The sequence below is a fragment of the Glandiceps talaboti genome, chromosome 11, assembly GCF_964340395.1.
Source record: "Glandiceps talaboti chromosome 11, keGlaTala1.1, whole genome shotgun sequence".
Classification (NCBI taxonomy): domain Eukaryota; kingdom Metazoa; phylum Hemichordata; class Enteropneusta; family Spengelidae; genus Glandiceps; species Glandiceps talaboti.
The window spans coordinates 5,982,187-5,997,238 of NC_135559.1; the positions used below are offsets into that span (position 1 = coordinate 5,982,187).

Consider the following 15,052-nt stretch of genomic DNA (forward strand, 5'->3'; position numbering starts at 1 on the left):
TAAATCAATGCCAATGACTTTGGCAGCGGTTTTGACCATTTTCTCAAGTCTGGTCTTTTCCTGATGTGTGGCACTGCCATACCAAACAGTAATGGAGAAAGTGAGAACACATTCAACTACTGCTCTATAAAACTCACTAGTACACCTTGGCTAACACCAAATTTCTTGAGTTGTCTCACAAAGAACATTCGCTGTCGTGCTTGTTTGGCAATTGCAATTGCAGTTGTATTACTTTCCCATTTAATTGAATTTGAAATTTATGTGCCAAGAAATTTAAAGCAGACTACTATTTTGACAGTTTGGCAATAGCCTTTTGTTTTGCGAAAGTCAACAAACAATTCTTTAGCTTTTTGGAAGTTTAATTCGAGGTTATTACTTGAGCACCGATCAACCCCGCCCCCTCCCCACACCTCATCCCTAGTTTCATCAGCATTTGAAATTAACCCTTCAATAAAGGTATCGTCAGCAAACTTGAGTAGCTTTGCTGAGACATGTCAACAGTTGTTGGTGAACAGACAATAAAACAACGGTGAGAGAACGCATCCCTATTGCGCACCAGTATTTAAAATGGTTGATTTGATTTGGATAACCTGTGATCAAGTTTAACAGATTGGGGAGTATCTAACCAGAAGTCTAAAGCCCATAAACATATTGAAGGATCGATTTTGAGTAAATGAAGTTTATCGAATAACTTCTGTGGGATGATCGTGTTGAAGGCTGAGCTATAATCTACAAAGAGAACCTTTGCGTATCATATGTTCCGAAAAATCAAGAATCTTAAAGCTTGTAAGGGTTTCAAAGATATATTGATGTCTCATCATGCTAATGTTTATCTTGTTTTGCTCTTTCGAAAATGTTTCTTCCGTTTTTTGATTCGACGAGTGTTTCTCGAGTTATCGGTTTTGAAAAGATAGGACATTACGTGCCCAGGGGTTGAATCCAAACATATCGACTCAATAAATTGGATGGGGCATTGATTACACTGTTGACCTTTGTACAGTGATATATATGGAGTCACCTGCTGTAGGCGTTAGACATTCATGGTGGTGTTCAACATAAACCCATAGCTTGGTGGTGCAACAGAAAGTGATGTATATTGTGTACGAAATTTCATTTTCCTTACATTTCAGCGAGTTTATCGAACTGTTGAACGCATTGTAGGCCAACACCTTTTTCAGACTTCTTAACGATTGAAAAAACAACACTAAAACTTCAAAGAGAATGATTATGAAGCACTGTAAATTTAAGAACATTCTTGAAATGCCACTCGTCCAGTTTTCCCCCTGTCAATATAATGTAATTATGTTGGAAGCACTTTTATGGTTCATGATACCTTCCACTGAGATATAAATTGAGTCGCATAAGTAGAACTCAAAACTTTAAATTATTGTCGTAAATATAGTAATGGTATATGATAGTTTTCAGCATGACCTCTGTAGCCATATATCTTAGCCACGAGTTTAGTGGTTTTAGAAAGACAGGGTAGCATCATTAGTAAACCCGATGTTCCTGCTGGGTTGTGCTTAATCCACCCGTATATATATATATATATATATATATATATATATATATATATATATATATATATATATATATATATATATATATATATATATATATATATATATATATATATATATATATATATATATATATATATATATATATAACTCGATATATATATATATAACTCGGTGAGTATCAATGTGCTAAGAGCGCATTAGTTTTGGTAGTTCTGGAACAACCAAGAAAGAGTTCCAGAACTACCAAAACTATATATATATATATATATATATATATATATATATATATATATATATCCCTCCCTCCTCTCTCTCTATTACAACAATCAGCAACCTCCTGTATTAATATCAAGAAAACCTCTGCACCTTTCATCAGTACATATTCAGCGAGCTAAAATATTCAATGTAAATTATTGAAGTGTAGATCTGTGCTATTTTAAACCTAAAGATGTCCAAATGCATGTATACCAAATTCGACCATGGAACGATGTTTTCTCTCAGAAATGCATTATGTATATTTACAACTTATTCTGCACAAGGTTGTCGTTCAAGGCAAGGCATAGTGTACCGTGTCCATCAAAGCATGCCCAATTGATTAATTAATTAATAAATTTATTAATGCCCAATTGATTAAGTAATTAATTAATTAATTAATGACAATTAATGAACAATTCAGATACACATGTTGATATACCCAAAGACTTTATGTAAATGCGTGTATAATAGCATTCGCTAAATGTTCCTGTTCTGGAAGAGGTTGCTTGTGAGTCCCAAGTATACATTATGATCGCATGGTGCAACTTTCAAAGTAACTTTGCTAAAGGCGAACCGTACAGCACACGAACTATCCTAATACACCAGTCTTCAGATCTCTTCAAGCAACGTCTAATAATCACATTGACTATAATTATTGCCATTTAACCATTATTGTCCTTCTTTAAATGGAATGTAGAATTTCACTTTTTAGAGATGCTCTCATTACAAGTAATTAGACCTAAGAATTATCTTCTTGAAATATATTTCTGAACTGTTGTGACACTGTGTTCATTATAAAGATGTCAACTAAGCATTCACCCCTTGGTCTCTTTCAAGTATTTAATTGAAGCATGAGTGAAAGTCTTCATGATAAAATGTCAGTCGATGTATAGTTATTGTATTATACCATACAATTTATACACGAATTAGTGAATCTTGTTCAGAACACTGTGAATAAGGTGTACATGTTAGTGTACACAAAGTGATCATCAATTTGGAAATCTAAAATGTCAATCAATGAACTAAGTGCAAATATTTCAGGCAATACATGTAAGTGACAGCTCATTCTGAAGATGATCAGTCTAGTATTTACCCCCCAGCTTGTGAATGCATAATGTCTCTCTAGAGGTTTGTTCAGGTGTAAAGTTGTCATACATTAAGTTGATATATGTATTTAATGTCACACACACACACACACACACACACACACACACACACACACACACACACACACATACACACACAATAACAGAAACAACAAAACAAACCGTTCCAGCTTTGTGCAGATGACAGTTTGAACAAAATGGTCCTTAAGTTAGAAATGTGTGTGTTTCTTTTCAATTGTAGTACTTGTGGTACACAATCACCTAACTAGGAACTCACTACAACGTTATACTCCTTACGATCTACAGAACAAAGACGACTGGAGGAAAGGAAGTGACAAATAAATTGTGGTAAGAAATACATTCGTGCTGGAAACATTTGTTTCTTTACCTTTTTTTGGTTAACATGTTTATTCTGAAAGACTTGGCGGTGAAATAAAAGAATCTACTTACTATTCAGGTAAGACTGTTCATTAACTTTGCTGAAGATGGAAACTTGAAAATTGGAATGTCTTAACAACACCCAGCTGAATTGGTGTTTTACAAACTCTGACTATTTGTCGCACTATTCACAGAGTACGATCCATGTGTGTAAACATTGCGTTGAACTGTAGACTTGGCTTGAATAGTTATAGAAAACCACGAACACCACAGACTGATTCATGTGTTTGTATATTGGCGATGTCATCCACATTTCAATTGAAGCGATCGACTCGTGTAATAAAATTTGTAAGTAGTCTATGTAAGTCAATTGATTGACGGGAATTGAGTGATTATTAAATCAGAGTATTGCCATTAAATCAACAGACGACCACGTTTCAAAAACAATTAATGACAATCGGTTTCGCACCGAAGCGACCATTTCCCAAGTGGAGGGGGGGGGGGGGGTATTCAATGTGTCAAAAACGCTAATACACGCTAGATGAATACACCAGAATGCAACACCATCTATTACAAATCAGAAACAACAACACATATGAACCGGTATCAATCTATTTTGATGAACCATTGGACATAATAAAAACTCCAGAATTACAGGAATTGAAAAACTGTATACACCGTCCCAATAAAGCCTACTGCCAACTACTTGAGTCCACGTGGATAAAGAACTAGATACATTGATCAATGGTATAAACAAAACACAGTAACATAACAACCAGAATCCAACCATGCACCAGAATTCAACAACTGGCCGAATTTACTTTGATATTTATTCCATTCCAAGACAAGGGCAGGATTTTACATGACAATAGCCACTGTCTTTAAAGTGACAGAACTTGATTACTTTGACAGACTTGGATACCTACTGACGAAGAGAAGCTTCGATTCTTCGAAATATTTCAGTTAGAAATGTATGGTTCAAGATATATTTAATAGACATAGTCTAAGTGTAACGTTGTATTAACGACACTCATAGAGGACACGTGTCAACTGAAAAATGTCTGTCAATCACTTGTGACACGTTCGGTGACAATAGACGAAGATATGGTGCTTTGAAACACGTCTTTTCAGTTTTACTTGAGTGACAGAAACTATCGTCGATATTCGTTTAGATTTACTTTTTAAGGACTGTGTACTTTTCTGTTGGAAACTCAGGGATGGGAATTTTCAATAAATAACATCTCAAGTGGTTTAACATCCCCAGGCAAACTGTAAATAGTGCACGCTGTCTATACCTCACATCTTGTCAAATAGTATCAAGCTTTTGTTATTTGGGTTTGCTGCTTATCGCATTGGAGACTAAGTGAAAATGGCGTTTATTGTAATAATTGATAAAATCACGATTTTGCAATTCCTTGCATCTGTCATTACTTTAAGAATCGTTGAAAGTTTTCACGAAAAATAGTTGGTAGTTTGTGAAGTAAAGCGTAAACATCTTTGGAACATAATACACTTTTTAAAATAACTGCATCATGCACATCTCTTATAACTAATCGGTGTTTTAATGAATATAAATTTGCAGAGGAAAAACTCTGTCTGGAATCACCACAAAGGGTCTCTACTGATAGTGTTGTTACTCGAACATTTCTCGAGTTTCAATTCATCAGGCTAAAAGTACATCCTCTAGGTACTTGCCAAACGTGAAATGCTATACATGTTTGTACAGATTCAAAAGAATTACTGCCCACAAATGAAAATGTATACAGATTGTATTATGCTATAAGTCAATGATTTCAAGTACAAATGCACAAATGCGATCCTGTAATGAATGTAAATGTCACCTGATAAGCAGGAAAAATCAACCAAGTGAAAACGACCTAAATTAACGCTACGTATATTCACTGTAGTTTCGCCTTTCAATGATGTCCACTGTCAATAACAACAATGACACTTTCAAAGGAAAACTAATTATGGTTCCTCTTGGATGTTGGTGAAGATTTGCGATAGGAAAGAAACCCAAGATAATATGTTTATTCACCAGTAGTTCCTTCCTTCGTCGCTACTTCTGATTAGTGTGTACTCAGCGATATACAAAGAATTCTAAGAAACTTTCACTGGAGTTGAAATATCAGTAGTTTTTACCACCAGTAGAAGTCATGTTTCTAGCAGACAAAGGTGATTTCGTATAATCCAAAATATAACTTCGGAGTGTCAAAGATTGCAATAATCAACAGCAAATATGTACAGAGTACAACCTAACAATCACGCCGTAGACACTAAGAATATATTCTAGTCCATTTAGTCGTCAATTCATCTTTGTAAATTGTAAAGTTGATAAGTACTACTCAGGCAACTCTAGAGTATGTGGCTTGGCTCGTGCATACTTAAAAGAAAACAATTGAAGCTAGAAAACCTATTAACACATTAAGATATCGTCCTGATTTTTGTTATAGTTGGTGGACTGCATTCCCGCTATTCTCAAAGTGATTTTTTTGAATATTCATTTAGGACTAATGAAGACTTTCTCTTGTTTTTGAGTATTGAATTACAGCAATTTAGCTGGAAGCTATCATCGACGTTTACGTCTAGAAAATGTATAACGATTTTATTTTTTTAACAAACTTTAAACTACTCAAGGCCATATCTGTTTCGGTAATATTAGTGCATGTTTACGTTTAGTTGATAGCATGTGACAATAATCCCAGTAGTGTATCCTAGCGAGCTTTGATTTTGACATTCTCAAAAACTTACATGATACCAAAATACTAAGCTAAATCTTTTTATTTTTAAACTCTAGCAAGAGTTTGCAAACCGACGAGATCTTCAAAATATGGTTCATTATTTTTTCCAGTGTCTGTTTTACCACGTGACGGCGAAAGGACCTTCCCTGGCAGATTTGATGAAGGAAACAGAAATTCCTACAATCAGATATCAAGACAAAGTTAGTCCAGTCCACTTTCCCCGTCTGATATTTGTTGCTGATTCAAAGCAAGCGTCCTGGTAACTTATACACTTCTAGCTGTGGGCAGCCAATCAGTAACCCGGAGGAAGAAGATAGCTGAGAGCCGTTATAGACATATTGTAACAGGCTACCCGTTTTTAGAAACACGGGACTCTAAAAACTGTTCATTTTAGGTAGTTGTTATATTTGCTAGATTGTTTAATTATTTCTCATTTGGTATTGCACAACTTGATCCCAAACACAATATGGCATCTAACAATACGACGTATTTGGACACAGTTTCAAGTTCAAGTTCGTCGTCATCTAGATTCCTTACAGCACACCAATCGTTGATTCTAAACGCCACTATTGGATCTTTAGGTGTGGTCGGTAACTTTTTGGTTTGTTTTGTTTTTTCGCGCCTAAAGAAACAATTGAGCACGTTCACAAAGGTGTTTATCTTCAACCAATCGGCTATTGACTTAGCCACGTCGGTTGCCTTCTTAATAAGGAAATGTAGTCCACGTATTGTGGTTCCTGCTGATTTTTCCGGGGATTTGTACTGCATGTTCTGGAAGTCAGGCTTTGTCAGTTGGTCGCTCTTAATGGCATCCTCTCTAAACCTGACAACTCTCACATTAGAAAGATATCTGGCCGTAATTCATCCGGTAATGCATCGTAACCGTGTGACTCGGAAGAAGGTATCCATTGCGATACTATTCATTTGGGTCATACCATTCTTGCTAGAGTTATTCTGGGCCTTTGCCAACTTCAATAGTGGTCGCGGTGGCTGTTATATTCAATGGTACAGTGTAGTTGCTTCAAAATTGTCCGGAATGCTGTACTTCACTGAGGAGTGGCTCCTTCCTTTAGGAGTAATCATTTTTTCCTACTCAAAGATAAGCTGGCATTTGGTAAAGAAAACCCGTGAGTCCAACAGAAATGATGTCGTACAGGTGTCAATGGTTGATAAAGAAGGTGGCCAACAGTCCAATCTGCCCATTACAGCTCAGAACACATTAGCTCCACCGATAAGAAATCTGAACAACCCCACTCCCTCTGAAAACCAACCTGCTGCCTCTGTAAGCCAACAGAATGGTAGCAAGAAGGCAGAGACCGCACTAGAGCGTTCTCGAAAAAACGTCACCAAAACTCTCTTCATTGTGTCAGTTGCTTACGTTATTTGTTGGACCCCTCAAGCATTGTGGTTTTTCTTGTACAACGTGACAGAGACGGTTCCTCTCTATTCCCGTTTCCACGATGTTGCAGTTTTGATGGCTTACACCAACATTTGCATCAACCCGTTCATTTATGCGTTTCAGTACCCACCTTTTCGGGCTGGTTTAAAGAAGCTGTTTAGCTGCCGTAATGGTAAAGTGTCTGACATCTTAGATCAATCCAATTCAGGGCTAACACAACAAACAAATACTTCTGTAGTTCCATAGAATGAAGACGTCACAATCAGTTCATGGAGATCTTTAGATTTATTTTACCGACAGTGTTACCTTGGTATAGACTTTCATGCCAATTTAGATAATGAAGCCTAATCTTCAACTGCCCTTATGAAGGGAAGTACAATAAGGCTTGATTTCAATCAGTAGTGTATACTTTTCTTCGTCTTCTTTTTTGCTGTATCACGAAGGAATCATGTGCTGTATTTAGTAGACGATTATAGAAGCAACAGAATGGCTTCTTCGGTGATATGATCTCATTAAAGATGAGAAATGATTATTGTATTGTTTGCTTTGTGGTGCAAACCACCTTACATTACAGCATATCATGTTCACTGAAAGACGTAACTCCATAATTCTATGGATATCCATGTTTCCATGATTGATAATAAGCCTTTGACTAGAACTTAAACTAACCTTGCATAGTAATTAGCTAAGTGTCGTTCAAGGTCCTGGTGCAAAGCATTTCTGTAATTAGTATTGATTTGTAGGTCTATATAGCATTTTAGAAAATCTAAGAAATTAAATTAATTTAATTAAAGAAAAATATTATTATTGAACACTTATTTCACAATAGTTTATTTTGATATTGATTCGTAACTTGCAGTGAATGTGGACATGTACATGAATAACTTTAGGGGGGGGGGCGGATATTTAGATATTTACATTTCACAATGATATAGAGTATGAGTATTTTCCTTTTATCTAAATGTAGTTAGTGTTAAAATCATGTCTACTTGAAGCTGTTGCATAACAATTTTGTGAAGACTAGAATTTAATGTATAGCATAACAACATTTCAATATGAATGTATATATTTTGAGAGGTGATAACATCTTAAATATCCTGAAGAGTGGAACGACTAAATATGGCCTGAAATCATTGAGTTACCAGGCACCAGTAATTGGAACAATCTAAGTGTGAAAATGGATATTTCTCACTTATTCAGATGTTGTTTTTAGGTATTAATATGGTTTTCTTCCTCTGAATTTGTACAGCTTTTAATTGTTTTTATTGTTGTAATTGCCTTATTGCTGTTTGTACCTATGTAATGGGTGCTTAGTATAGAGATTGTACTGATTGACTTTTTATGGGATTTGTGATTTGGTATATGTGTCATTGATAGTTGTTCTAACTTTAATTTTAATACATTTGATATATTATTATTGTAGTGCTACTTCTTACCGAGTATAAATAAAGTGATAAAAGAATGTAGAATACACTCACTCACACACACACACACACACACACACACACACACACACACACACACACACACACACACATACACACATAAGCACTTACACGCATACACACACATACATACACACATACATACATACATACATACATACATACATACACACACACACATACATACATACATACATACATACATACATACATACATACATACCGTTTTTCAGTGATTTGGAATTGATATTATCGAGAAAAGTACATGTATACGTTTCGAAAGTACGTGTTTATTATATATTATCTTTAGTCCATGTAATTAGTTGGAAATATAATATTGAATGGGAAAATTGGAAGCACTATGTCATATCCAAATGGTAAGAGGAAACTAACTAGCTAGAAAATTGATCCTAATAAGGGGACTCGATGATAGCTTCAAGGCAGAAAGTAATTGTTCATCTTGGAGATTCATTTTAACTAAATATGTTCTGAGTGAATTAAAATTCCCCTGACATCCTTGCTTACATCAGATGAATTGATCTCCTGGCAACCTCCGTACATCTATTCATATTTGGAAGTTCAGCGTTGCTAAAAAGTCTGTAACGAACCTATGTAAGACATCTTCTACTCTGCATCACTTCGAACACCTGCTGGGCAGGATGTCTGGTGCTGTGATACCACATGTACACTGCATGTAGGCATTTAATTAAAACGTAATAATAGTGGTGTACAATAAGTTCCCAGCATGGATTCCTAGTAACCATGTCGTAAATAGATTTGCAACAATGAACAGTAACCTTTATATGATATTCATTTCCACACTTGTCGTCACTTGTCTTATGTACAGTCATATACTTCATGGTCAGTCCAAGTGTAATAATTCTTAATAAACGAATGAAGCTGTTAGCGTAAATCATACACACTGCACACCCCATTACACCAACGTAAAGCGTTTTCTGAATGTACCACAATCGTTCATATCATCCATATCAAGTGTAAAAATATACTGTTTCATTTGCTAATTGACCACATTACCAAGACTACATGTTAGGCTTGTAAATGAACCAATTGAAACAGTATACTGTTACACCTGATACGAAAGCTATAACTGAGTGTAGCAGATACAGAAAGTGTTTTACTTCAGTGATACCCGTTGTATTATTGTACCAAAGTATTGCACATTAAAGTTATATACGTAACAGGTACCCTATCTCTGTAGTTTTATTCGATAACAAACTGAAAACTGTAACATTGATATCGTCTGATATGTATGATCATAACCTTTCAATAAAGAAGTGTCGTGTAAACTGTGATGTTTTTGCTGTAGTCTTATGTGGTGAACAGAGAAGTACTGTCTACCTGTGCTGTTGATGACCAATTTTGTACCTTCTGTAAGTCATTTAGGAATAGGCCAGCGTTAAGTTGGCATTGAAACCATGTCTAAGTGCCACTATGCTATCACACACAGGCGTACATTTTGGTATCATAGTCATCCTGGTCAAGATGTGTGTATAATTTATGTAGATGGCAGTCTTGTGTCGTAGGTTCGGTAGACTTTACAGATAAACTTTCATCACTGCTTACTAACCCTCGGATAACAATAGAACGGTGAAATATATATTTGTTATGGTATATTTACAATGATATCAGTAAAACAAAACGTCAACTAGCGCAATGGAAATCAAACTAATAATGCTATACATTTTATCGTTGTAATCCTTTCAAGGTAGTTGATCACCTAAAGGTGGCTAGCTCAAATAATATTTTTGCTGTGCCAAATTTGAAAGGGTGCGAATATAAGCGCTGTCATGTCTTAGAGTACCACGTCTTTATATCTGATTATCGCCTTAAGAATGCAGTTTATCTCATATATTTTTATGTGTAAAATGAAGTAGTACATGGCGACTATATATCTCATCTTTGTAGTAAATTATTTTGAAGACCTTTTAACTCTAGACTGAGTTCTTGCAATCGAAATTCACATCAAACAAACATTAAAGCCGTCCGGTAGGCATTTGCTTCTTTGTTTCTTGGCGAACCCGTTCTTTGATGAATTCCGTAGTCCTTCTGTGTGCGTGTGCACATGTCTCTTTGAAAAGAGCTGGAAATAAGGAGAACAGATCTAGAAGCATAAGTTAATACATACATACATACATACATACATACATACATACATACATACATACATACACACACACATACATACATACATACATACATACATACATACATACACACATACATACATACATACATACATACATACACACACATGCACACATACATACATACATACATACATACATACATACATACATACATACATACATACATACATACATACATACATACACACACATGGACGGACAGACAGACAGACAGACAGACAGACAGACAGACAGACAGACAGACAGACAGACAGACAGAAAGAGGAGGCTATAATCCTTCCCTAAGTCAGCTAATACGAACTACAAGATACACATATTCCCCCATTAAACACAAATCTCAGAGCTCAACAATTAAATCCAGACACATGAGTGTCCTTGATATTACATCACTGTAGTCACTGGTACATGCGTAACAATACAATCTTTACTAAACCAACTCCCATTTATGAACTAATGCTTGCATTGACAGATACAACAAATGTAACATATGAACGTAGATCCTTAGGTCTTATAAATCTTGTCAAATGTATACTACAAAAAAGTGAAGTTACAAGTAAAGATACCCCCTTCATTTAACATACATCATTAACTGACTTACTTGGAAGTGCATAGAATCCATGAATCATACCATTCAGAAGAAGAGTCTCAACATGACAACCAGCTCGTTTAAGTTTCTCTGCATATGCTGAAAATAAGAACCAATAAAAGTTGTGCAAACTTGGTCGAGAAAAAAACGAGAAAGACAGAAAGAATAACTCGAGTATTTATTAAAACACCTTCAAATTGACGAACAATTCAACAACTAGTCCTATCATTCCTATTTTCGCTACCATCAAACGGTGTGCAAGACTTAAGTTTGTATTAACATTGTATTGACAGTCATAAAGTTACATTTAAACTACTTTGGTGAGTTTCGGTTATCGTGTATGGATATGTATGATATTATAATACATGACCTGACGGGGAAAGAGTGTTGGCGCAGGTGATGAAAACGTGTGTAAATGGGCAAAATATACAGAAGACCGACTACTTTCTATGGAAGCGTAGTTAATTAAGACCTTCACAGCCTTAAGTCTGATCATTACCTACATTACCTAAGCATTCATCACACAGGATATCAGAGTCGGCGATTATCATCAAACATGGTGGCTGCTTCTTGAAACTTTCCATGTCCCTTTTCAACACAGAAATATTCAGTATATCCTCAGGACGCGTAAATGTAAACTTCTTAATCCTGGAAAAATTGAATAGGAAATGTATTAGAGAAGACTGTAGCAACCACTCCAAAAATTTCATTGAACCCCAAGTGTGTTATGGACTCACTCAATATACATATGCAATATTGCTATTGAAACTGCAGCTAGGATACTTGGCTAGTTACTTGGCAAGTAAGGTTTTGTTGCTAACGGGCAATATGTACTTTTACACGAAAATATTAAAAGTCGACCTTTACAAAAGTGCTAGATACTGTCCTAATTTTGGTGATTTAATTGACTATATCTAAATCATATACAGGCCTCGTCAAATGGCATTTCATTAACGTTCACCAAGCGTCTTACAGCCTTAGTATGGTGGTGTGTGCCTTCTGATTGAGAGCATATCAGCCCTCCTCATGTCTGGCGGATATCGTTATCGTGCCCTTAGGCACAAACTCCCATTCTGTGGAAGTAGCATGTTTTTCAAAAATGTAGTTTGGGATATGTACTAATTGATACTTTCAGCAAACAGAATTTTAGCTATGAGAAAAATAGTCTGACTGATTCATGAAATGATTTCATCACAATGATAGTAGGAAATTCATCTTCTTTATCTTTCAAAAATTGATGAACTTTTTGTTTACAAAAGTCCATAAAGTTATAGACTTTGCCCCCCCCCCTCTAAATAGATGAGTTATATTAACTTCCTTTAAATTTACCACTCCATAGTTCCGTTGTTCAGCGCAAACCCTTCTCCGAACGCAGTATGGCTGGGATACTCGGTTAACATGTCCAGTACTGGGTAAATAAGTATCTAATTATCGAGAAAAAATAATAAAAAATAACAATCAAGAACACACTTTCATTATCAAATTATTTGGTATCACATACCGTTGAACAGAGTAGATGCTTTACCTGAAAATCAAGGTCCAATACCTCGTGACAAATATTGGCTGCTATAGTACCTCCAGCACTGCCACCACTAACACCCACAATACTGTGCTTTCCGCCTCCTACCAAGTTCTTATTTCCCAGAATCCATCTGGTTACAGCTACGCCATCTTGAATAGAAGCTGGGTATTTGAATTCAGGTGCCAACCGATATTCGACATTCACCACTACGCAGTTTGCATCTCTGATGACAAAAAACGAAATGTAAGACTGCATTCACAAACATCTGGGGGAGGGGCTTCAAGAGAATTAAGGGGAGGGGGTACTTACAAAATTTCTTCCAGATAGTGGACAAAAGCATAATGCAATCTTTAACAGTAACAGTTCTACCATCAGTTCACAAAGACCTGACCATGCATTCGACATCAGTTTGCTCTGAAAATCTTCTACTATAGTTGAATTAGACGAATCAGTAGGTTTATATACAATCCTAAATGTCTGATGCCAAACTTCTTCAATTTCTGAAATAATTTACAGTTAAACTTACTTTGCTATTATCCTGCATGTTGAATCAACTGACTGACGAGAACCAATCATAAAACCTCCACCATGGAAGTAAATCAAGATCGCTGGATTATCAGAGCAGCTGGATGGACGATATACAGTCACTGGTATACCATCTGTTGATAAATCGATCTAGTTAAGTTAACGTAGTGGTGATATGACCAAAAGTTGGATGTTTAATGATAATAAAAGAATGACATCATCATCATCATCATCATCATCATGATCATCATGATCATCATCAACATCATCATCAAGAACAACAACAACAACAACAACAACAACAACAACAACAGTTGACAAAGAAAGCAAAACAATACATAAAATGCTGGGTGATGTATAATGTAATTTTTTAAAGAAGTGTTCATGAATTGCACTTTTTATTTTTGGTTGTCGATGTTCAGTCTCCGATTGTTTCAGTACAGGTCTACTAGGTCTGAAAATATGAAAGCTTGAAACAAAATTGACAAATTTAAAGAAAATCACAAAATTTGTAAGTATAATTTTAAAATTTCATAAAACAACTTGTCGTTTCCATTCCCCGAATTTTTGACCGACGGGTCCAACCTTCACAAACCAAAGGTCATTCTATCTAATGGCGGTCCTGATTAGCTGTGTGGTAAACCTTTATGTTGTTACAATATTGTGTTACATAAACCCCATTCTTATATATACCTTGTGTTATATAAACACGATATATACATGAAAACAAAGTGTGCCATTTGTTTTATGTACGATGGTTACCTTGATATTTGCACAATACCTTGATAATGTTGAACCGGTACGGTCAACTCTCGTATGGAACCGTCGAGGGTGACTTTTGTACCGTCAATCGCCACCAGAGCTAAATTTGCTCTGCGTACGTCTGATATCTGTAATTTAAGTAAAGGCGCCTTAGCTTTGTCGGTAAGTGCTAACAATGCTTTCGCCTCTTTGTGTAGATGTTTCCTCTTCTCAGCAAGACTTGACATCATTTCTGTACGTGGCTGTTATTGTACGGTACTGCTGTATAACTTGTTGAACTGTTGTGTTAGTCAGGTGACCGATGGGAATCGAACAGGTCAACAATCTTCTTATTGACCTCTGATAAATCCAGTCCTTGTTTCCGCTTATGTAATATGATCACGTGGTTACCTTTCAGACTACTATCTTTAGTACATATAGACTAAGATACACACTTTTACTCATCTATAATATAGACTTGTACACACATACACTCTTTAACCCGTCTATAATATAGACTAATACACACATACACACTTTAACCCGTCTATAATATACTTATATACACATACACACTTTAACCCGTCTATATTATATAGACTAATACACCCACATACACACTTTAACCCGTCTATATTATATAGACTAATACAACACATACAC

General features: G+C 35.7%; 3 protein-coding genes across 3 annotated transcripts in view; 1 reads left to right on the plus strand and 2 right to left on the minus strand.

Moving 5' to 3' along the window:
* LOC144441919 (S-formylglutathione hydrolase-like) overlaps positions 1 to 15,052 on the minus strand; it is a 134,152-nt gene that overhangs the window by 37,845 nt on the left and 81,255 nt on the right. The window lies entirely within an intron of this gene.
* LOC144442705 (trace amine-associated receptor 1-like) lies at positions 6,470 to 7,648 on the plus strand. The gene has a single exon (XM_078132080.1). The coding sequence runs from the start codon at positions 6,470 to 6,472 to the stop codon at positions 7,646 to 7,648; it is 1,179 nt and encodes a 392-aa protein (XP_077988206.1).
* LOC144442706 (ethyl acetate hydrolase-like) lies at positions 10,842 to 14,637 on the minus strand. The gene is made up of 7 exons (XM_078132081.1): positions 14,446 to 14,637; positions 13,650 to 13,798; positions 13,127 to 13,346; positions 12,931 to 13,025; positions 12,110 to 12,249; positions 11,614 to 11,700; positions 10,842 to 10,948 (listed from the first exon to the last, which is right to left on the minus strand). Exons 1-7 carry the CDS (start codon positions 14,635 to 14,637, stop codon positions 10,842 to 10,844), a joined length of 990 nt encoding a protein of 329 aa, XP_077988207.1.

Excerpts from the sequence above, each read along its gene's own strand:
- LOC144442705 (XM_078132080.1), top strand. The coding sequence starts at position 6,470 with ATGGCATCTAACAATACGACGTATTTGGACACAGTTTCAAGTTCAAGT.
- LOC144442706 (XM_078132081.1), bottom strand. The coding sequence starts at position 14,637 with ATGTCAAGTCTTGCTGAGAAGAGGAAACATCTACACAAAGAGGCGAAA. Across the intron at positions 13,799-14,445 it reads TACGAGAGTTGACCGTACCG|ATCGATTTATCAACAGATGG; the intron begins GTTCAACATTAT and ends TAACTTAACTAG. Across the intron at positions 13,026-13,126 it reads TATTGGACCTTGATTTTCAG|ATACTTATTTACCCAGTACT; the intron begins GTAAAGCATCTA and ends CTCGATAATTAG.